Genomic DNA, 22,949 nt, shown 5'->3' on the forward strand with positions numbered 1-22,949 from the left:
ACAGACGAGTATTCATCATCTTTTGGCACACTTTTAGGTGCACAGAGACGCATCCAGACGTCATATAACTTTGACTTCAGTCGAAGGTTAAAAAGAAGAAGAAGGAGAAGGCTTACAATATATTCACATCAACCTCCCACAGCTGACGTGAATAAGAGACTGGAATGCAATGGGAGTAGAAAACACTGCTGAATTGCTCTGAGGGAGTAATAAATACACATTCTAACAGAAGACCTGCTGCCCCACTTCTGTCTACATTGGGTCAAACACTGGAAAGCACACACAACTATGTGTAAACACACAAAGTTAGCCTTATGACGATAATGCTATTTAGATGTAACATAAAGTTTTGAATTGTATAGTGCTGTGGCCCATTTTCAAACTCTATTTCCATTAGTCAGTTCTGTTCAACTCTGATTAGCAAAAATTTGCACACCACACACACCAATCTTTGTGCTTACCCTAAAAGGGCATTCTTGGTGCCTGTATCAGGCCATGTCTGAAAGTGAAACAAATAGCAAGTAAAACCAAAAGAAAGCCACTGTTGTATGGTTTTAATGAAAGTTTATGTTGAATGGAGGGGGCATTTTAACCTGGAAAAAACTCCTGCCATGACCTCTGCTAAGCCGATGTAACAGTAATGAACACTGTTTCCCCACAGCACGTCAAACCCTGAACATTCCCGTTGTCTTCTGGTGGCCACAAGAACTCCAGTATTGATGACATGGGTTTATTTTTCACCCGTCTTTACCAGTCCTGACACAAAACCAGTAAACCAAAGGGCAAGGGAATTTTGCAAACAAGAACGCCTCACATTGCAGGCTAGCAACAGAGTGTTTTTTTTTATCTGTCCTCCTCTTTAAACAGCTTCAATAAATAAAAACTTCTCACCACTTATGACGCTCGTTCTAGGCTTGGCTGTGCTTCATTGCCCAAACACCTGACATCAATCTGTACTTGTTTTACGTTAGTGGTCTTCTTCCTGTCTGGCAGCTGCGTGGTGTTTTGCATACAACAAAATCCCTTTCTAAGGTTTTAGCTAAAGTACATTGTTCAGAAAAGGCTACTTTACACAAGTATTTTTCCACTAAGGCCTACATTAGGATTTGAGCAGCAAACCTTTCAAGTTACATTTGTTAGACTTTTATCATTAATGTTAGGGCACTATAATTTTTTTTTATGCAGGTGAATTTTAAAAATAGATGAAAATCTGTGAAATTACCTATGGTAAAACTTGAGAAGGTCTCTCTTTGCTGCCTTCTATTTATGTTTTTCTCACCTTTGTCTGTCCTTTCCGCCTCCCACGCCTTCCTCTCTGTGTGTCGAGCACATAATGTTCATGTTTGTTTGACTTTTTTTTGTCTCATCAAAATAACTTTCTTACACTAAGATCTGATGAAAGTCAGGAGATTTGGAGCTTTAGATGCTGTGCTCAGGGGGCTCAGGACACATCTTTGATGACATTGCTTGTACAGTACTGTGCAAAAGTCTTCAGCCACCCTTAATTTATTCTTATCTTTGGCATGGGTGCATGGATTTATTGAAACACATTCAAACATAAAGGGTGGGCCATTTATATGGATACACCGCAATAACATGGGAATGGTTGGTGATATTAAAGTCCTGTTTGTGCCACATTAGTATATGTGAGGGGGCAAACTTCTCAAGATGGGTGGTGACCATGGTGGCCATTTAAATCGGCCATCAACTTTTGTTTTTTCAATAGGAAGAGGGCCATGTGACACATCAAACTTATTGGTCACAAGAAAAACAATGGTGTGCTTGGTTTCAACGTAACTTTATTCTTTCATGAGTTATTTACAAGTTTCTCTTTGTTCACAGCCATTGACATGTCGAAGACAAGACTGTTGGAACAACAAAAATGATGGTTTGGTGTGGTATATGGGGTACAACGATAGTGGGTCCATTCTTCATCAATGGAAACCTCAAGGCCACTGGATATTTGAAATTGCTACATGATGATGTGCTTCCCTCTTTATGCACTGAAGCTGGCACGTTCCCTGAGTTTCTCCAGCAAGATGGTACACCACCACATTATGTGTGCCAGGTCCGAGCATTCAACGAAAGTGGATTGCTCATCGTGGGCCAGTTGAATGGCCCTCAAGGTCTCCCGATCTGACCTCCTTAGACTTTTATCTTTGGGGTCATCTGAAGGCAATTGTCTATGTTGTGAAGATACGAGATGTGCAGCACCTGAAACTACGGATACTGGATGCCTGTGCTGGCATTTCTCCTGCGGTGTTGCTATCAGTGTGTGAAGAGTGGGAGAAGAGGGTTGCATTGACAATCCAACACAATGGGCAGCACATTGAACACATTTTATAAGTGGTCAGAAACTTGTAAATAACTCATGAAAGAATAAAGTTACGTTGAAACCAAGCACACCATTGTTTTTCTTGTGACATTACCAATAAGTTTGATGTGTCACATGGCCCTCTTCCTATTGAAAAAACAAAAGTTGTATCCAGGATGGCTGACTTCTAAATGGCCACCATGGTCACCACCCATCTTGAGGAGTTTGCCCCCTCACATATACTAATGTGCCACAAACAGGACTTTGATATCACCAACCATTCCCATTTTATTACGGTGTATCCATATAAATGGTCCACCCTGTAGATAGAGATACGGCAGGAATACAGTTTGTACAAATTCAATATTTTTTCTTCAACACAGCCTGAACTCTCTTAGGCAGCTTCAGCAGCTTCTTCAGGAATAGTTCTCCACACTTCTTGAAGGACACTTAAAGCTCGTCTTTGGATGTTGAGTGCCTTATCTTCTGTTCTCTGTCACACACTGCTTCAATTATGTTGAGGTCCGGACTCTAGGGAGGCCAATCGATGACCAATGCTGTTCAATACTGTGTGTTTTTCTATCCAGGTATGCTTTTGCTGCATTGGCAGTGTGCTTGGGATCATTGTCAAGCTGAAAAATTAAGCTGTTGCATTCAGACTCTTTGATTCAGTACTGCATTCTGAATCAAACTCTGACAGTTTGTTTCTGCATTTATAATTCCATCAATTTTGATCATCAACACCAGTCGCTGCAAAGCAGTCCCAAACAATGACAAAGCCTTGACTGTTTTTTAGAGATGACTGTAGACACTTCCCAATGTACCCTTTTCTAAATTACTCTGTGCGTATTAACAACAATTTGAACCAAAAATTTCTTATTCCGAATCATTAATCTGTAAGACCTGTTGCCAATGACTTTCAATCCAGTTCTTGTGTAATTTAACATACCCCAGTCTCTTCTTCCTGTTTCCCTTCCTTAAGACTGGCTTGACAGCCGTGTTTTCAGCTAATAGCTCTTTGGGATTCACCCCGTTTATAGGAAAATACTATCTTATTCCTGTCAAACAGCGTTATCTTTGGCATTTTTCATAGATTCGACTGGACTCACAGATTCGATTTGAATTATGTGTTTGTAACAAGTTTTCTAAAGATACAATTTCAGATTGGTTCTTTTCTAAGTTGTCTGTTATGTGTAGACACAACACTAGTTCACTGCTTAAATTTGGTGCCTATTTTGTGCTTGAATGATTCAATGGTCAGTCTTAAGCAACTTTAAAAAATAAAAATAAAAACACACATACAAACCTAAAAAACAATTCTGAAAATAGTCAGGTACAACAACTGGAAAAAACCTTCAGAAAATCTAGAAACCTATTGCTCAAGACCAACAAAAGAAGAAACCCTGGCTCCTTGGAGGCAAAATAAATATAAGAAATGAGAAGCTCCTCAAGACTGCTTCCTGAATGGACCATATTTTAACTCACTGCTGTTCCTTCTGGTTACACATTAGACCGACAAATACACAGAGTGATAAACCACCCCTCTGTTATCGAAACAAAGATTTAGCTGTTTGTTTTGCTTTGGGTTCATAGGGGCTGTGTAACATGCACACACACATGCACACACACACACATACACATATTGATGTCTGGAGGGTTTCCAGGTACAAGTTCCCCTTTCTGTCAGTCTCTGTGTGAACTCAGCAGCCTTCGTTTCCTGCTATGACCTTTTCATTGTGTTTATCAGAAAACTGCGCGTTTGAGTCATTGAAATAGTATATGCAGACTTTTAAACAAGTATTATACAAGGAATAACATCTGCCAGCTTATGGATTGTACATGAGTCAGGTTCTATACTCTATATCGAAACTGATTTAGCTGATTTAGCACTCAGTTTTGCAGTCCACCAACACCAACTTGGAAATAGTGCAACATCTCCCCCTTCTGGTGAGAGAGCAGAAGAAGCTGCATAAACAAATTCTAACCCTGTTGCGAAATATAAGATTCCACAACTTTTTCATTCATGTTACTGGAACAATCTGTCACAAGGGCATAGCTTAAACTACGAACTTTCATCATTTGTTTCTTTTCTGGCAAATAAATCATATAAAACAAAGCTACACTGTTGTATGGAGTCTTTACGGATCACATTAGAGTACAGGTGTAATCTTGAGATTATAATAATTAAAAAGATTCTTTTGAGACCTTTTGGAGTATCATCCCATATAATCAGGCTGATTTAATGTGCGAGTATTGAGGGTAATATCAGTTATCAGTCTGGTATAACTGGTATGCAGTTATTTTTTACTTCTGCAGCCGTCAGCAAACACCAGCAAGCTTATGGTAGGTAAATATCAAATTGCCCTCCTGTCTCTGCAACTTTCCAAACAATGGGATCATCACACAAGTTTACAGATTCTACGTGTAACAGGGCGCCCAGCTAATGCTACTGAGGTGATAGTAAAATCAATTCATGTTAAGTTACTTTGGAATGAGTGAGACTAAGTGTGCAACAGATCACCACAGATACCTCTGTCTTGCTATTTCATACAACTTGAATATTATTAATTAACACAGCATTTTAGATCTCATTCTAATCTGTAAAAGACAACCAACACAGATCAAAAGACAAAAACAGGAATAATAATAAATAACAATAAAACTGTAAGAACAAATGAAAACTATAATGAGACAGGAGGTATAGTGCAGCTACAGTACTGTGGTTAAAAACATTAACAGGAGTCAGATCTGACATGTAATATTGTATTGTGGTAATAAAAGTTCCTTTGCCTGGAACTAGTAAATCCCAATGCACTGAAAAGTGCACCAGTTAAAGGGCAAAGATTGTGACATCACTGTTTGCAGACTTCTGTCACATGATATGCCTCAGTTTGTATGCTAGTGGTACTGCTTGTGTACATATGAATACAAACACAGATGACTAATTTTCCTTCCTACTTTCCCTGAAAAAAAAGAAGTTCAAAGAACTTGCATCTGAACTCTCCACCCTCACTCATTGTTTGTGCAGACATGTGTGCTGTTATCTTGTTACTAAACTTTCTCCATCCTTCTTCTCTTGCTTCCTAACTCTTGCTTCCTAATTGTATGCACATGAGTGAATTCCAGCAGATGGGAGAGGTAGAGAGGGAGGGTGTGATGTCAGAGGTCAAAGTTTAGAGTCTGACCTTTGACCTCTTAGTAGAACCCAACTGTGTGGTAATTCTGGGTGTGTGTGTGTGTGTGTTTGGTTGAGAGTGGGGTCATATCGAATACAAACCATGAGACTTATAGGTTGCAAAACAATTACACAATTGTCACAGAAGAAATACACAAAGTTTGAATGAAACAGCGACTGCATACCACTCGCAATGAGGGTAACAACTGCAGAAGAACGTGCTGTGCACGCGTGAACCGTACACTCACCATTCACAGGGGTACACTCACCCTCTGTGGAACGCAAACCAAAAGGCTCTCTGTAATCACAATCACAAATGCACACACACAAACACGAGCACACAAGCAAGTGATGCAGGGGGGTACATTGTGAAAATGGGAGGGTGGCGAGGTGGGGTGGTGGTGAAAAAGGTGGAGAAAAATGGGAGCAGATGTTCATCAGGTCTACAAACCCCTCCTCCCTTCCCTTTATTTTTTTCCACTAGTAGTTGTAGCCTCTTATCTGAAGGAGGCTGTGTGGGGCTGTGGAGGAATGACTTCACTTAATCATGAGTTTTTCAATAGGCTGAGTGTGCGAGTGTGTAGAGGTTGTAGGAGCACACACAAGCACAAAAGTGCGTGCTCACAGACGCACACATGCACACATCAGTGCAATGCAGTTGTTTTAATCAGGAAATCCACTCACATCCAATGGTGATGTTGTAATTATGGATTAGTCAGCTCTACTATCTACCTCCTACTCAACCTTCCATTCAGTTCTTATAAGCCTCAGACAGCTCTTAGACGTCCTTCCTACTCACTGAAAACCAATATTGTTTGATCATCAGGGGGTTTGTTAAATATATCAGAAAACATGAATTGTTTTTACATCATTTCCCTGGAAACATCTTATTAGACTTGGCGTGCAGTGGTAGCCTAAAGTCAAATATCTCAGGCAATACAACCTCTGGAAACCTCTTCTAATATCTAGTAGATGTTGAATAATCACAAGCTTTCATGATGACTAATTACTCCAGTGCTGAAAGATTATGTGACCAAGCAACAGAATGCATCCCGTGGCACATTTTTATGCACCTGGTGGAATAATCCCAAATCTCTGGATGAAACTCGCAGCAGATCCAGCCTCGACAAAACAATCTCCACTTTCCATCCTTTATTGCCTTCTCTCTCTCATTTCCCCTGTTTCTTCTAAATAACCCCAATCCTGCCCCTTCATCGTCTCCTCTCCCCCCTCCTGCATCCATCTCTTTCCCCCTACCCAGCCCTTCTATCCCACACATTCACCTTCCTCTGTTATTTCCACACTGTGTGTGTGTGTGTGTGTGTGCATGGCTGTAGTCACAGAGGGCGGGCCATTAGTTTGTTAGTTAGTTCTGCAGCTCATTGAGCTCATTGTGCTCCAAAGGCCCTCCAGCCCAGCTGGACTCAACAAGAAGCAAGAACTCCCTTTCAAATCTCTCACCTCCTTTCTCCTCCCCTCCCCCTCTCCTTTAACCCCCACTGCCAGTAATCCCCAACTCAGCCCAAAGATTTAGTTTCTTCACAGAAGTAAACTGAACTCGCTAACCAAATAGCCAGCTTATAGCATTTGTTTGCCAAATTAACAAATTACCCCAAGGAACTGTGTTGCTGACATCTTGCTAATGGTTTGTTGTTTACAGTGTCAGAGGAGGTAAAAACACACACACAGAGTGCCCACCTCTTAAGACGTAGAACTAATTAGAGCAGCTTCTCATGTCACTTTCTGTTGAAGACACACAGCTGCACTAGCACTGGTTTTGTTTTATCCCGGGACAATACACATTATAGTCATTGTGCATCTAAAAGTTCATTTTCATGCCCTTACTGTGCATCTTATCAATTTAAAGCATCACAGCAAGTTGCGGTAAATTTATAGTGTAGCAGTTTACACATTCGCCTAGGAAGCAAAAGATCCCTGGACAAGGCACAGATCGCTTGGAGGTTGAATCAGCAAGGCCATCCAGTGTAAACAATTGCCAAATCGAATGTGTGAGTGGTGCTTCCTTAAGAAGGAGTCACCACTCATATATTTGATTTGGCAAATTTAGTAGCCCAAATTCAAAATATTGTTAATGTCTTAAAGGATTTTAGTTCATGCGATCACAAAGTGCACCGAGACAATAGCAGCAGGAGACAATATTTGGCAATGGTAGCAGTCTGGTGGTTATGGCAGTGTTACCAAATCAACCCACAGGAGGGTTAGAAATCAATTTCTGACCCATAGGATCTGCTCGGCCATGATAGCCCATGGCATGAAGTTCCCCGGCTCGGTTTTTATGCTGATGTTAATTCCAGAGGAAGTTTGGCACTCTGTAGTTACTGAATAAGCAAAGCATTGGTGGCTTTTACACCCTGTTCTGTAACTTTACATGGTCTACACTCTGCTGTGGTTCCAACACACTTTGGAATAACCAGTTAAAGATGATGGACGAATATCTATAGGTGAAGAAATTTCATTAACTGACTACTTGCAGTGCTGGCACCCTGTTACAGTATTACACTCAGATTTATTGAACTCTGTAGAATAACCAATTCTTTCCCTATGGCAATGGCACTGAAAACACCTGAATGCAAAGATTAAGAGGTATGGACCAATACCCTTGTCCATGTATGTTTGGACGTTACTTCTAAAATATTTGCCAATAAAGCATCACAACAGAAGCAGGGACATAACACAGAATTACACCACATCACAAAACTAGAAATCGCTATGAATTTGCCAAAAATTGCAAAGCGGTCTGCAACTTTTGAAGGGTGAAAGACATACATATTACATGAGATTTAAGAATCTGTGTGGGCACACACGCAGTTTATTATCATACTGTTTAATAGCAATTATGTGCAAAAGCAGGCAATTCATTTGCTTTCTACGGGAAAGGAAAAGTCACAAATAATGTGCAGTTTATTACTTATGTTGAGTAAACCCCCAACCTTCAGACTGTTGAGTGGGCCTGTACAATTACAGCTCACTGGGGGTGGAATAGATTGAAATCCTCTGTCAAACACACACAAACACGCTCGCACACAAAAAACACACACTTAATGGTGACCACTTGGCTGGAGCAAAACAAAGCTTTTCGGCAGGCTTTGTTCTCAGCTGAACTCATCTTTCAAAAGGGACTCAGAGCTACAACTTGGACTCAAGAACTTCTGAGGCAGACTGAGTCATTTTTATCAACCTTTTAAGATGTTCCTCTGGTCCTGCAGGGATTTCATGTGGGCTGGATATCATTGGGTTGTTAATACCACTTGTTGAAACTTACAAATGAACTCAAGAATTTTCACTGATGCCACAAATGAACCTATTCTAAGGTAAACTTAAAAGTCCTAATCAGAATCAGTTGCAGAAGAAACCGAAAGCAGCTCTCTAAGGTTGCAGCCAACAGTTTGCTTGCTTATGAATGCAGTCAAAATTGGTACGAGGTGTGACAGCCGAAGTCCTGGCAGATGTGTTTGTGCTTGCGTGTTCTTGAAGTTTTGTCTTTGTGAGGACTGACTTGTCTTACTGTTGACAGAAGGGCTTGAATTTATGATTGTAGTGTCTAAGGTAAGGTTTAGACTCCATGTCTTTGCAAAGGTAGAAGGACTAAACCTGTTGTTTTGTGTGTGTGTCTGTGTATGTGAGAGTGGGACTAATCATCTCAAGGCTCTGCTCTGCAGTGGAATTTTTCACACATCTGTCTTCACCTTTGAAATCAACGCCTCGCTCCTTGTCATAGGGTTAGGCTGTCTCCACTTTTCTCCTTATCCACATTTAGTGCCTCAGTTTTCTGTCTGTTTCTTTGTTTTGTCCTTGAAATGGCCTTTTCTAGTTATGAGTCAGAAGCAGCACATCTGCAAAAGAAACCATCTGCCTGCATTTTCATTTCCTACTATGCATCAACTGAAAACAAGTATTTCAAGAGAACGGTGTAACAGTTGTCTGATCAAAGTAAAATCAAAAGGCCAGCCCTTGTGTACCAATTAACTAGAGATGGCATAAAACCACATATTCACTATAAGGAAAATACAGTGTTAGCAAATTAGTAAATTACTAACATTTGAAAAAAATGTACAAAAAAGACAGGGTGAATACAACAATCTGTTCTTTATTTTTAAACCAATATATTAGTTAGATGACTGGTGAAAATTTCCTGGTATAAAGCGGAACAATCTCTTCTTTCAAATATTGTCTTCAGATGTTCTACTTTCCACAATTAACAGATTTAATTATTAAACCAATTAAATATTAACAGTTGTTTTTTTGAAGGATAGCCTATCTTTTTATAACTTTCTAAGCTTGTGGTCATGCCCGGATCATCAAGCTACAGCTTTCCTACTATTTCTTAAATTCTTTTTTTATTTTCTTCTTGGTTGGACCCCCAGTTGTAGATATCCTGAGAATGCCCATTCACTGTGGTGATAACCCCAGACTGTCTGCTGAAATGAACAAGAGGGATAGTGAAAGACAGAGGTACATGGAGAAGAGAAGAAAGAGCAGTTTAAAAAAAGAACTATTAAAAAAAAGATATGAAATACGCAAAACTAAGAAATCTAGTCTATATATTGTGTAATACCCAAATCAGTGAAGCTACGCGATAGATAATGCATATTATACAATCTTATAATCAATTTTCAACTTATAGTCAATAAATGTTTTTATTTATTTATTTTTTGTATATAAGCCCTCATTCTCATCCTTCTTTAGAACCGCAAGATGTGTAAAAACAACTTTTTGCAGAATCACAGAGGCGTGGGAGTGGCCAACAATGGTGTTAGGTTTTAAATCCACACGTGGTCCGGGTCTTGAGCTTGTTTAGCACCCATACATAACTAGAAACTTCTGACCATCTCATGCCAGCGAGTTGCCCACGTCTATCGCGGCAGGGGCAGACGGGATCGGACGAAGGTTTTGATAGCTCAGCAAAATGCCATCTTATCCCCTGAACCAGTTTGCTGAGCTGGAAGAAATGATGTGCAAGGTAAACCAAACCCCCATAAGAGCGCAAAAGAAAGTTTAGCGGAGAGCGAAAGTTGGCTAGGTCGGGGAGAGGAGGAGGGTGTTAGCCTGCTAGCTGCGCTGTTACGGAGTTTGCGGTCTCCATGTTATCTTTTCGAGTCTGCTTTGGTGGATAAAATGTGTCAGGCTTTCTCTTTTAAGACTCTTCGTCTGTCTTTTGACTGTTCTGTAACCTGAAAGTTAACTCTGACCAGATGTTAAGGTGCCAGAAAGCAAGTTGTTGTAGTCCATCGCAACTTGGGCCCATGAAATTATCGATTTCATTATCGAGCCTAGTTTGTGATTTTCTCTCAACGCCGGTTAATTAACGTCATTAATTATTAAAGGTCGCTGTTTTCGTGCTAATAGCTTCTTCTATAGACAGTTCGCCAGTAAAGCAGCTTATTTATACACATAACCCCAACAAGTTAAGTCACAAAAGTCATGGCTAACAGACTAAAGTCCCCAGTTAGAGCTGTTTTGAAGTGTAGAGGTGTAGAAGTTTTGTAATACTTTTGTTTGTTTGTTGTTAAAGTTAACATTGCGTATTTTATTCCGTGCACTGAATGGAAACATTCTACAGCTCGTCTTAGTTATCACAGCAAAAAACGTGTCTTGAAGGTTTTTTTGTGTTCCTTAGGTTTAGATGGACGAATCCAAAAATCAAACAGAAAGAGGGGTGATGCTACGTATTACAGATTTGAATCTAAAATATCTGAATTTGTAGTGCCAGTGCAATGCAGCACAAAATAAGCATAGGGATGGATCGATGTGTCAAAAATTTATTTTGACGACATAAGTTGAAAAAGTGTGCTTTTTATGCACTTGTATTCAAATGCCCAGTACCTCCCCACCCCTGAAACTTGGTTCTTGATGCTTGAATCTATCAGGGCACCTGACTCAAAATATTTCCAATAAAAATATATAACAGAAATGTGCAAATAGAGCAGAAGATGTAACCTTTAGTGTTTAGTGGTAATAACAAAAACATCTATTAATGTCTAACATAAATTGGCATAAACTTGTTAGCAAATGTATACGTTTTAAAAATTGCTGAATATTAATAGTAGCTTGTACAGGCTAATGATGTGGGCTTTTTGTTTGTTTTTTTTTAAATACAGCATTTACTGAATCTCAATCTGAGGGAGCCGAACAGAACAGTGCCATCCCTAAGTCTGGCCATGAGAACACCAGGTTACATCAGCGAGCCATGTCGAAACACTTCATTTTCCCTCTCCTCCCTGTCTTGCCTGCCCACTAATGCTTTGGACAGTGCACTTCTGACCTCCAGCCAACGGGGACAGCAATCAGAGAGTGATCTACTTTTCCAGCTTGGTAATTCCACGCAGTGGGAGAAGCCAGGCTTCTTTTCCCAGCGCTCTCTCAGCATGGTAGAGACCAGTGGTGCAACAAGAGCAAGTCTAGGCTGGCCTGTGACAGGCGCAAAATCCTCCCAAAGTGACATCAGCTCCGCCACACTGAACACCAGTTCCTCCTCGTCTGTGTCTGCCTCCTCTTCGTCGTCGCGCTATAAAACCGAACTGTGTCGGTCTTTCACCGAGAACGGCTTGTGCAAGTATGGGGGGAAGTGCCAGTTTGCCCATGGGCCAGAAGAGCTACGTGATCTAAACAGACATCCAAAATATAAAACTGAGCTGTGCCGTACGTTTCATACCATCGGCTTCTGCCCCTATGGGATCCGCTGTCACTTTGTTCACAACAGCGAGGAAGAAAAGAAACTTTCATTCTCTCGTTCTTCCTCCTCAAGCCTTCCTCAGCAGCTGCCCTCCTCCTCCTCCTCCCGCTCACATCGGCCACGTCTTATCCGGCAGAGTTTCAGCTTCTCTGGGTTTCCCTCAGCTCCCCACCAGGCCTTTCAGTCTGCCCTCACTCCTCATGTTTCTCTTGCCACCACCTCATTCACATGCCCACCAACGGCCTCTTCTCCTTCCTGTGCAGACATTACTGATCTTCTCTCCCATGCCTTTCTAGAAATGGACTCTGCCTTTGAGGCCTCCCCCACTCAGCAGCACCATCCTCCCGCGGGTCCCGATCCCAGGTCTCCATTCATGCCCTCCCCTGACTCCGGCTATTCTCCGAGTGGGTTATCGCCAACGAGTTCCCCTTCCTTGCAGCAGAGTCCCAGTGCTGCGGGGGTCCTTTCAGGGCCACTTGGTGCCAGATCCCTGTCCCACACTTCTCTCTCAGACCAGGACCAGGATGGGATCAGCTCTGCTGGCTCACTCAGCGGCTCCGAATCATCTGGTGGCATTAACGAAGCTAACGGCAAACGTCTGTTAGTTTTCAGTCAGCTCTCTCTTCCTGAGGATGCCACTGGGTTCTGCCTTTAAGCTGCAGATTGCTGGAACATGTATACATGAGTATCCACTGCACACGTAGCCATACTTAAGAACACAGACTTAAACGCACACTCCCCGCTCACACACTGACTGACAACTAAGACATTTTTAGCATTCTGTGTGAAAAAACGACTGGGTGACCTAACACGCTGTCACACTGCACGCCGCTGTCATTTGCACAAGGCACAGTGATGCTAAAACTCCAGTTTGTATGTGGCGGATTCACCAAAACGGTATATCTCAAAACAGATGTTTTAATGGTGTCCTTGAAACCCTTTTGAAGCTTTATCAAAATGATATGCTAGGATGGCAAAGTCCAACAAAGAATTTTGTAATCACAGTGTGAATTTAATTTCCTCCTGTCAGCATACTGCGACTGATCTAAAGAATGTGAGAAAGCCAAAGACATCTGTTTGTTGCTCGTTCTTTTCAGTAGGACAAACACGATGTGACCGTATGTTTAGGAGTTCTTCCATCTAATCTACACTGTATTGTTTATGTAATGTTTATAAGCTCGTGAAGTAGTGTTTTTGTTTTTCGCCCTTCCCTCTTGTGGTTGTACCATCTGGGGGCTGTGTTTAGATCGCTGGCCTCGAATCTGAATGTTACGTTTTTAAACGATGTATACCTGTAGTGTTATTTACCAGGTCTTGTTACGTTGTTGAACCAAGATTTGCTGCTGTGTTTGGAGAGATGCGAGCATGGGGTGAGAGTCTTCTTTTATATCAGGAGAGTAAGCTAGTGTGAGCAGAGGCGTTGCGTTTCTGCGGCTACTGCAGATGGTTTTTGGGTTCTCGTGCATTATTGACCAACCTCAAGCAGTCAAGTGTCAATTTGCCAAATTTAAACCACTCTGCAGCAGAGTGAAAAGTGACTCAGTCAGGAGAGCTTGGGCGCATATGGGTTCATATTGCACGGTTGGGAAAGCACAAGGTACCAGGCGCTGAATATCCACGCCGGGAGTTAGCCAATTAGTTCGATATGAAATGATGAGGTCAGAGCTTGAAGCCAGGTGACTATTTTCTGAGAAGTTGTCGTTTGTGGTGCTGAAGTGTTCGGGGGGTTGTTGTTGTTGTTTTTGTTTTTTATCTTAAACACAAACATTCCCAGTAAGATTTTGTAAAGTGAGACTCTCACTCCATGTCACTCCATCTCTCTGTTATTCAGTATTAATCTTCTTTTTTTCTCTTTTCTGTTGATGCCTTTGTTGTTAAGACTGAAGAGTATCCTGGTCACATGCACGCGTAGTACACATAGTACACAAGCACGCGTACTATGCTCCCAGGTCTTTTTTTTGCCTTACCAAGCTAGATTCAGCATACTGTAGGGTTAGAGGTATGTATGCTTAGTGTTTTAGAAAATGTTACTTGGCTGTTTATTGTTTTGTTTTTTCCTGTGTTAATGATGTAGTTGGTCTATTTAAAAACAACAAAACCTTTTTCATCAGCGTGTTTAAGGCCTGTTTAGTGGTAAAGATGATCTTTAGTAAATTAATTTCTTTAATTTATTTTTAACATATTTATAGAGGACTTTTGAGTTGTTAATGCTTGCATCAAGTTTAATATATTTTGCTTTTTTGTACTGGAAATAAAGGAGTTTGTTTTTGTTTTGTTTTTTTAACGGTCTTTCTTTGACTTCTGTTTGCCACCTGCAGGTAAAAAGTGAAAATTTTAACATTTGATGTGCAAACTGCTTTTATTGAATAATGCAGATGTTTAAAAGGAGAAAAGGTGGGTTTTGTTTTTGTTTTTTTTTAATATATGCTACGCTGGCGTTAATGTAGCGTTGGCAAAAAGGCTCACAGGATGTAAGGTTTTAGGTGCAGGAAACCAGTGAACTGTCATTTCTGCTTTTCGTTTATCACATTTCCCCTGTGACCTGTGCCGTTGAGGTTAACCGTATCTATACAATAAAATAATTTCAGTCGAGCTCTAAACCTCGTTCATGAAGCTCATCTCAAGTTTATTTCCTCTAGATGGCTAACCTGGAAAGTATTCATACAGTAGTTTACACTACACAAGTATTCCCTATACTTCCAGGATTAAGAAGTATTCTGTGATGCAGTCTCAAGGTGAAGAGTGTGAAAGCAATACTGATGAGAGCCTTTGAAATCCAGGAAAAGTCTTGCCTTTTTATTTTCCCTACAAAGCTTAGCCTTCGCTTCTTAAAGGGAAAAGTGATACTTGTGGATTTTTAAAAACTCAGTGGCTGCTGGAGTCTGAAGCGAAGTCTCTGGGTTAAAAATGAGGAAAGCACTGTGGTCTCTCGCATCCTCGAAGTTCAGGTGCAGCAGCGTGTTTCTGGCAGCAAATTTGCAAATCAAAATGGATTTAAGCGAATTTGGCAGTGCAGTCATGGCTGTCCCGGCCACTGCGGTCGAGGGTAATACGACAGTGGGGTGTGAATGTGGGAGTGTGGAGCAGTGCCACTAAAATTTCATGTAAAGATGAGATGTCTTTTGTTTGGGGTTTAATCTTACCAATCATCAGTCTCCGCTTATTTCCTTTCTGCCTTCCCTGATTCCATCCCACATCCCTCACTTTGTGGTTACTTACATCCTCCTTCCTTTTCACCTCCTGCCCCTTCTATACCAGTATAATTGGAGTGCAATGCAACAGTTCCTGATATGAGACAATCTGACGAAAACACTTTACACAAAGGCAGGCTTGATTAAAAAAATTAAAATTAAAATATGATTTCAGGGCTTAAGATGCCTACTCACCCTTGATACTCAAGGAATCTCTCTGTCATGCACACACACAAGGGCTATTATCTTGTCACTTAACATGAGATGGGCCGGCTGTCTGGTAGTGATTAGTGGCCGTGAAGGGTTTAAAGGCATGCATTTGCTGTGTGTGTGTGTGTGTAGGCATTGTGTTCTATAGATATTCTCCCGGTTGCCCTGTGGGACATAGGAAAGACAGGCAGATGGCTGTATTCAGGTCCACTGCGGGTCAACATATGGCCGTGAGAGACGACGTTTGTGTGTGCGAGAGTCTTACTAGTACCATGCTTGAGTGGAGGAAGTTGAATGCGCTGGTGTGACGACAGAAAAGTGATAAAAGGGGAAGAAGAAAATAAAGGGAGGGCAGTATGAGAGGATGAAAGCGGGTGTCATCCTGTGAGATCATACAGATTAAAAGCAGCAACATATGTTTTTAGGTTGCTCCGAGGAAGTAAAACGCGGCCTTTTGAGTTTGTGAGACGTATTGATGATTAATAAAAACAGAAAAAAATACCTTCACACTTCTTTGTGGACGCATGGAAGTGACACAGCTTACTTAGATTGCTTTCAACCATATTTGACTTTGAATCAATACATAGTACATATCTTAGGGAGTTAAACACGGACTTTAAATTGCAGCTGGTGATGTTTTAGTTTTCTTCTACTTATTTCAAATATACTAAAACAAACAGGTTCTCTCGCAGCTTCTCACACAACAAAAGACTTCAGTCGGTTCGTGTGGACAGTGTAGCTGAATTGTAGCAAGTCATCAGTTTAGGAATACGAATGCTGGTTTAACTTGCACACCCCCCAACACCTCCTTTCTTTTCTCCAGCCATGAACACACCCCCTCCTTTTCTTCCGCTCGCATTCACCGTTCTTCTTTGTGACCGCATTTGGTGACATTGTGATGCGAGGTAGAGCAGGAGGAAGGGAGGCCAAGCTGTGTGGCGCGGCACAAAACGGCTGTTGCTCACCGTCCTGAGAGCCAGTCTCAGATTCCCTCACTCCTTATTGTTTCAGGCATTTATGTACAGACGCAAGGTACTTCTCTCACGCTCACTCTTTCCTCTCCTCATCATCACGCCCCCTCCATCTTTCTCTTTTCTGCCTCCCTCAGCCTCTAATAAACTTCTCCTTTCCACTTTTCACCCTTCAGCCTCCTGTTGAGGCTCTTCATTCTCTCCATCTAATTTTCCTAAAGCCCACTCTCTCAGTCTCCTTCAACTTTCTACAATTCGACCCCCTCCTAGTCTTTTTTTCTCTAATCCATCCTTCTGCTCCCCCCCTTCTTTCCACATGGGATTTGGTGTTTAATGAGTTGCAACAAATAGGCAAAAGAGTGGGCAGTAGGCAGATGCTACACATTTATACAGACATCTAACTCAATGTCTGTTTTTTTTCTTTCACATCCAGCCCTTCACTCAGGTTGCTATTACCTAAGATGCACAGCAAGGGTCGAAAGGCAGCATACTTATAAGCAGTGACCTTATTTAGCTTTTTATTTTTTGGAATTTTAAGCTCATTCAAGTACCCTTATCTTTAGGGCCTCCAAAATAAGAAGATAACCCAGTTACAAGTGCCAAAGACAAGAGAGTCAAGAACATACGCTCACTGGCCAACTCATTAGTTACACCTTATTAGTACTGGGTTAGACCCCCGTTAGCCTTAACTCTTAATGGCATAGATTCAGGAAGGTGGTGAAAACATTCCAGAGAGTTCACTGCATGTTGACATGATAGCATCACACCGCTGCTGCAGATGTGCACATTCATTACATAAATCTCTTGTCCTAACACATCCCAAAGGTGCTCTATTGGTTTGAAATCTGGGCAATGTGGAGGCCATTTGAGTACAATTTGAGTTTAAGATCTTAACAACATTACTACGCTACAAACACACTGAACCAATAATACAAGGCAGGATGGATCCATGCTTTCATGCCAAATTCCAGCACTACCATCTAAATGTTACAGCAGAAACTGAGACTCATCAGACCAGATGTTTTTCCAGAATTCTATTTCCCAATTATGTGAGCCCGTGTAAATTGTAGCCTCAGTTTCCTGTTCTTATTTGTTAGGCTTTACACCACGTGCTTTTAAAGAGGCGTTTATATTATACATATATATATATATATATATATATATATATATATATATATATATATATATATATATATATATATATATATATATATATATATATATATATACACACATGCATTTATAAGAACCATGCCACATTCAAAGTCATTCACCTTTTCTCTCCATGCTGATGCTCAGTATGGAGAGAAACTATTTCTGCATGTCTGACTGCATGAAATTGCTTCCATGCATTCATGAGCAGTTCAACAGTTTGCCCAAAGAAGCGACCAGTGGGTGTATACACAAAAGCATAAGGGTCAGTGGGTTAGTCATGTTTCTGCCATACACTACTTACTGCTTTCTCATATTCCTAATTCCAGCCTTGAAGTTGTCAGTCACAGTATGAGCTATTGTGTTAAACATTCAGTAACTGAAGCTAATTTCTTTATGTATAGTATATTGTTAAATTAAAAAAATATATATCCATGGGTAATAACTGCTGTCACAGCAGTATGAACAGTTGTGGAAATTAGAATCAACGCTACAACCTCTGAAAGCCCAAGCTTGAGCCAGAAACACTGAAGGGAAACAAAGTTGTATGTAAAGACCTTTATTGAGTAAATTTTTCCACCAAAGGCAGTGAAATACTGGAACACAACAGGAGGTATTTTCCTTAGATTGGAGACAGAAACAGAACCAGATGAAAACCACAACATTTGCAATAATGTCAGTGTTGCGCCATATCAAAAACTGTACCAAATTGTGTTTTGACCAACCTTGGAGGTACAGGCAAACAAGGCTTCAAGTTAAGGTTGATCTTTTTGTTATTAAAAGTATAGACTAATCTTGATGCTTAAGAAGTAGAGCAGAGTAAAACCACTTCCTATCTTTTTCTTTTACCTTTCACATGAAAAAGCCTTGATATAAGCTGTAATTGTCGACTTCAAGTCTTATTTTTTTAAATGGAAATGTTCAAATGTTTTCTATCATAAATTTAAAAAAACAAAAAAAAACAAATAAAGAACTAAATTTATGTATGGGTCAGGTATCATGGAATAATTACACCAATGGTATTTGAAGAACTGATGAAAGTAACTGTGATGACCTCAACACTTGGGGGGGGGGGGGGTCTGCATAGCCAAATCTGAAGAAATTACTTGAAAAAGACAGAACGGACAACAAGATTCTGGACATACCTCAACAACATGGTGAATCTAAACTAACTAAAATAACAGCTGTATGTGTCCCCCTAGTGGCAGCAACAGTAACAGCCTTTCCCAGAGAAGTGATAATTTTATGGTCTTACATTTTATGTTTAACAAACCTTGTTTTGTTGTTTTCTTGTCACAGCATTTTAAATCCATTCAACAAAGCGGTTTAGTTGGAAAAAAAAGAAAATAAATAACAAATAATATTATCCAACTGCCTGACAACTGTATGATTAACTTTCATTGTAAACCCCAACATGTTTTACAGCTTACTAAATTCCAGGAAAAATGTCACATTTAAATATCAATGCTCTAACAAGAGAAAACACATCCATCATGATGGAAAATAACATAGAAATACATTCAAGTCTACTCAACTCTTAAATGTGAGACCACTACATAGAACAACAAATAAGCTCGTATCATTCCACTTGGAAAAATTGTACAAATTATTGTTCTAGAAACGTATTACATTCACATAACTTGAAGAAACTCAAATACTTCTACCAGTGTATTATTCTAGATTTGCATTTTGCCTTAGAAGTCTAAGTGATCCCCACTACTACATGAAAGACTTCTCTCCTGAAGTCAATTTGCTAAAAACCAGAGCGAAGCACCAGGAATTGGATACAGCTTTTTCTGTGAAGAACAGTAAGCACTGAATAATGAATGCAATGAGCCAGGTGTAATGATTTGCAAAGGTTCATTAGCCACCAATGGAATGGATGCTGAAAAAGATGCATTAAATGCCATCCACAAAGATGTTTCTCTTTACTTATGGTGATTGTTCTCCTGTACTATTTTTGTTTTTTAAACTTTTTCCAATTTTCAGACTAAGCACTGCAACACATTACAAAGAATACATATCCTGTTAATAACTACACATTCACTTTAACTTCATAGTATTCAGTTGGCAGCCAGTGCTTCTTCATATAGCAGATAAAAAATAACTTGAGTTGAGAATGTAAAATAAGCAAAAACCTTCAAAACCAGAATTAGTATCCAAAAGGATTTATATTTGAGCCCTGGCTACCTCTTTTTACCAATCAGTTGTACCTGGTGGTCAGCAGAACGTCAGCAGTCCTGCTGGACCCTTTTGTGGATGTTTGATTCACTTTATGGCTTCACTCATCAGTGGGAAAACAGGAACCATTATTTTCTCTTTTGGCACCATGTGGGCAGAAGATTAGGACAACTTCTGGATGACCACCTGAAACTTACCTGAGAAGATAAAAATGCATAAAATATTATCCATCTGTACTGTCCTTTAAGGTACAGGACTATGCAAAAGTCTTGAGCCACTCCTCATTTCTTTATATTTTCCTTCCAATTAGACAGACTTTCTTGTAATCTTTTGAAGTTGTCTTGCACAATAGTTGCCCCAGGTTTTCTCAAGATCTTACAAAGGAATGTTTTTTGTTTGTTAAGCTACTTAAAAGTGACCTGTGACTCATTCAAGCATAAAAATAGCACCTAACTCAACAGACGAATCTGTGTTGTGTCTACACATAACAGCTTGGGAAAGACTTGAAATTGTATTATTTGACACTCTGTTACTAGCAGGCTGTCGTAAAAACTCAATTTAATCCAGTTTCTTTGGCTTAATCTACAAAAAAAGTGTTCAAAATAACACAGTTTGACATTTAAAAAATATATATATATTTTTTTTTAATTCACACATCACCAGCTGGTAGTATCTCCCCCTTGAGTTTTGAATGTCTTTCAAGAAGCCTGGAGAACTACTGGAGACTACTTACATAAAGAAATTACAAGCAAGCTTGCCTAAAAGAGTTGGTCATACCAAACTTTGACTTTGCTACTGCACAAACTGTTTTCGCTTTATACAATTTATTTCCATGTATGTTTGCACGTTTTGCTGCAGCTATTTCCCATTTTCCAAGCAAAATATGAAGAAATGAGGGGTTGCTCAAGACTAGAACTGCTAGTTATGTGTACATTATAAATCTAATTAAACCAGACCTAACAGAAGCTCACAAGTACAGCAACAATGGTTTGACTGAAAGGCAATAAGCATGTTAGTCTGACTAACTTTTCCTTACAGTAAAATAATTATGTTTTCACAAAGCACTTACAGGATGGCATGACGGAGACCTCAGCTGTCACCACACTCTCCAAACCCAGGTTAGATAGGGCTCCTCTCACCACACCACATGAAAAAGCAAGGTACTGAGACACACACGCACAAATTAGTCTCTATTGCATTATGACATTCAGGTTTGACTGTATGCCAAAATACAAACCCTTAAGCACCTAGTTATATCTATATCTATATCTTATCTATATGCAGTCTTTAGGAATGCAGGAACATGAGTGTGTCTGTGACTATTCTAACCTTAGGAGCCTGATCAAGGTACTGCTTTCCATTGGACAGCTGGGTCAGCAAATTAAACTTGTTATCCTGCAGAACATAGGTCCCCTGGTGTGGAAAATAAACAAGACATTATATTAAAAGATAACTCATTTTAACCAGCAATACATGTGATTGTATTTCCTGATTGCTGGGAAAGGTTCCTAAGATTTAAGAGTTCAATTTAACATCTATATGAATGCAAGGACCCAACAGAATACTGCACTGCAACAAAATGTTCAATGTTTAAGGTTTTAAAGTTGCAACAATAGCGGATAGGCATGAAAGTAAAAGATACAGAATTTTTCAGAGAAAGAAATCCATCTAAGGCCTTTGTTAACTCTCAAGCGCTTTTGTTTATTTACAAGAAAAATCAACAGGACACGTTTAAGTCAACTTTGACACTAAACCTTTTAGAGACGTTTATGTTCTTCATCACAGTAATCATCCACTACAAATAGTGATGCATTGCAAAGTCTCTGTTTCACAAGAGATCAAATTTCCTGTTGTGAAGGCCAAAAATGTCTGTTACAGGATATATAACTGAAACTGAACAAACACTACACAAAACCTACTTACTAATTTGGTAGTAACATACTGCATAGTGTAACATTTTACCTGATGATTTGTTCTGAGGTTGTCCACCTGTCTCCTAAACACCTTAGTCCAGAAGTCTTTACAGATAAATTTCATTATATCCAATTCATCCTTAAAGCTGGGAGAGTCCCTCGTCAACCTAGAAAGAACAAACAAGTGATGAGACACTCACTATAAAGGAAGACTCCACTTAACTCAGCATTTACTGCACTACAGTACATGTGTGACTTACCTCTCAATAAGTCCTTGTCCCACTCGGAAGCCCATACCTTCCAGGACAGAAACACAGACTGCTCTGTCCTAAAAAGATGAAATGCAAGCGATTAATTTGAACAGTATATCACGTAAAACTGTGAACATGATGTCACAATATTATAATATAAGGGGGAGCTGTGTTCTAAAACCGGAAAAAATGGTTTTACTACATGACATTATTGGCAACTCCTTAACATACCTTGTTGTCCATGGTTCCTTTGCTGGATTGCTGCTCCTTGTAAACATGTGACACGATCTCCATGTGGAGAAATTCAAACAGAGTCTCGTCTGCCATCCCTGGTGAACACACAATAGTGACAGTCAGATGGCTTAGATGTGCTCCAGCAGACAAAACCAGCAGTAAATATGAAAATACCGAGCAGCAGCTTAACGGAAGCTAAGATGTTTAGCGCCAAACAGCTAGTACAGCTACACTGCCCCCACGCTAAAAATAACTATTTTTTATTACTCCCGTATATGGAAAGTTCTGGAGAAGGAGGTATCATATTAATGTATGTCATATATTTCTTTAATCTAAATTAAACCAGCTGAAATTGTAAATTGACAGTACCTGTAAAGTGACTGTAGCACACGAAGTCTGCTTCCTGGTTGGCGCTCGATATATCGGCCAGCTCATTCCTTAAGTTGTACACACGCGGAGTTAGCAGGAGTTTCTAACCTAAAACTGGTAACATGGAGAAAACACATGAATTTCATGTGCACAACAAACAAAATTGTGTGAAAAAATTGTTTTTAAGAAAATAAAACAGTTGTTTTCGTGTAATATGCAATAACAAACGTCCATCCAGCTTCTCCGAAAGCCATTACCAGCCGGCGCTAACTTTCGACGTACGCCGGTGTAATG

At 40.0% G+C, this 22,949-nt stretch overlaps 2 protein-coding genes across 2 annotated transcripts; one reads left to right on the forward strand and one right to left on the reverse strand.

The window, feature by feature from the left end:
• The first annotated feature begins 10,284 nt into the window (after positions 1 to 10,284).
• Positions 10,285 to 14,957, forward strand: LOC146504037 (mRNA decay activator protein ZFP36L1). The gene is made up of 2 exons (XM_085131380.1): positions 10,285 to 10,470; positions 11,609 to 14,957. Exons 1-2 carry the CDS (start codon positions 10,417 to 10,419, stop codon positions 12,836 to 12,838), a joined length of 1,284 nt encoding a protein of 427 aa, XP_084987506.1. The 5' UTR covers positions 10,285 to 10,416; the 3' UTR covers positions 12,839 to 14,957.
• Positions 14,958 to 18,250: 3,293 nt separating this feature from the next.
• Positions 18,251 to 22,900, reverse strand: trappc6bl (trafficking protein particle complex subunit 6B, like). The gene is made up of 7 exons (XM_085130969.1): positions 22,656 to 22,900; positions 22,284 to 22,381; positions 22,062 to 22,129; positions 21,851 to 21,968; positions 21,218 to 21,301; positions 20,958 to 21,051; positions 18,251 to 20,085 (listed from the first exon to the last, which is right to left on the reverse strand). Exons 2-7 carry the CDS (start codon positions 22,377 to 22,379, stop codon positions 20,051 to 20,053), a joined length of 495 nt encoding a protein of 164 aa, XP_084987095.1. The 5' UTR covers positions 22,380 to 22,381; positions 22,656 to 22,900; the 3' UTR covers positions 18,251 to 20,050.
• Between the last annotated feature and the right edge of the window lie 49 nt (positions 22,901 to 22,949).

The sequence above is a fragment of the Neolamprologus multifasciatus genome, chromosome 14 (assembly GCF_963576455.1).
Source record: "Neolamprologus multifasciatus chromosome 14, fNeoMul1.2, whole genome shotgun sequence".
Classification (NCBI taxonomy): domain Eukaryota; kingdom Metazoa; phylum Chordata; class Actinopteri; order Cichliformes; family Cichlidae; genus Neolamprologus; species Neolamprologus multifasciatus.

Excerpts from the sequence above, each read along its gene's own strand:
- LOC146504037 (XM_085131380.1), top strand. The coding sequence starts at position 10,417 with ATGCCATCTTATCCCCTGAACCAGTTTGCTGAGCTGGAAGAAATGATG. Across the intron at positions 10,471-11,608 it reads TGGAAGAAATGATGTGCAAG|CATTTACTGAATCTCAATCT; the intron begins GTAAACCAAACC and ends TTTTAAATACAG.
- trappc6bl (XM_085130969.1), bottom strand. The coding sequence starts at position 22,379 with ATGGCAGACGAGACTCTGTTTGAATTTCTCCACATGGAGATCGTGTCA. Across the intron at positions 21,052-21,217 it reads ACCTTGATCAGGCTCCTAAG|TACCTTGCTTTTTCATGTGG; the intron begins GTTAGAATAGTC and ends TGTGTGTCTCAG. Across the intron at positions 20,086-20,957 it reads GGTCTCCGTCATGCCATCCT|GTAAGTTTCAGGTGGTCATC; the intron begins GTAAGTGCTTTG and ends TTATCTTCTCAG.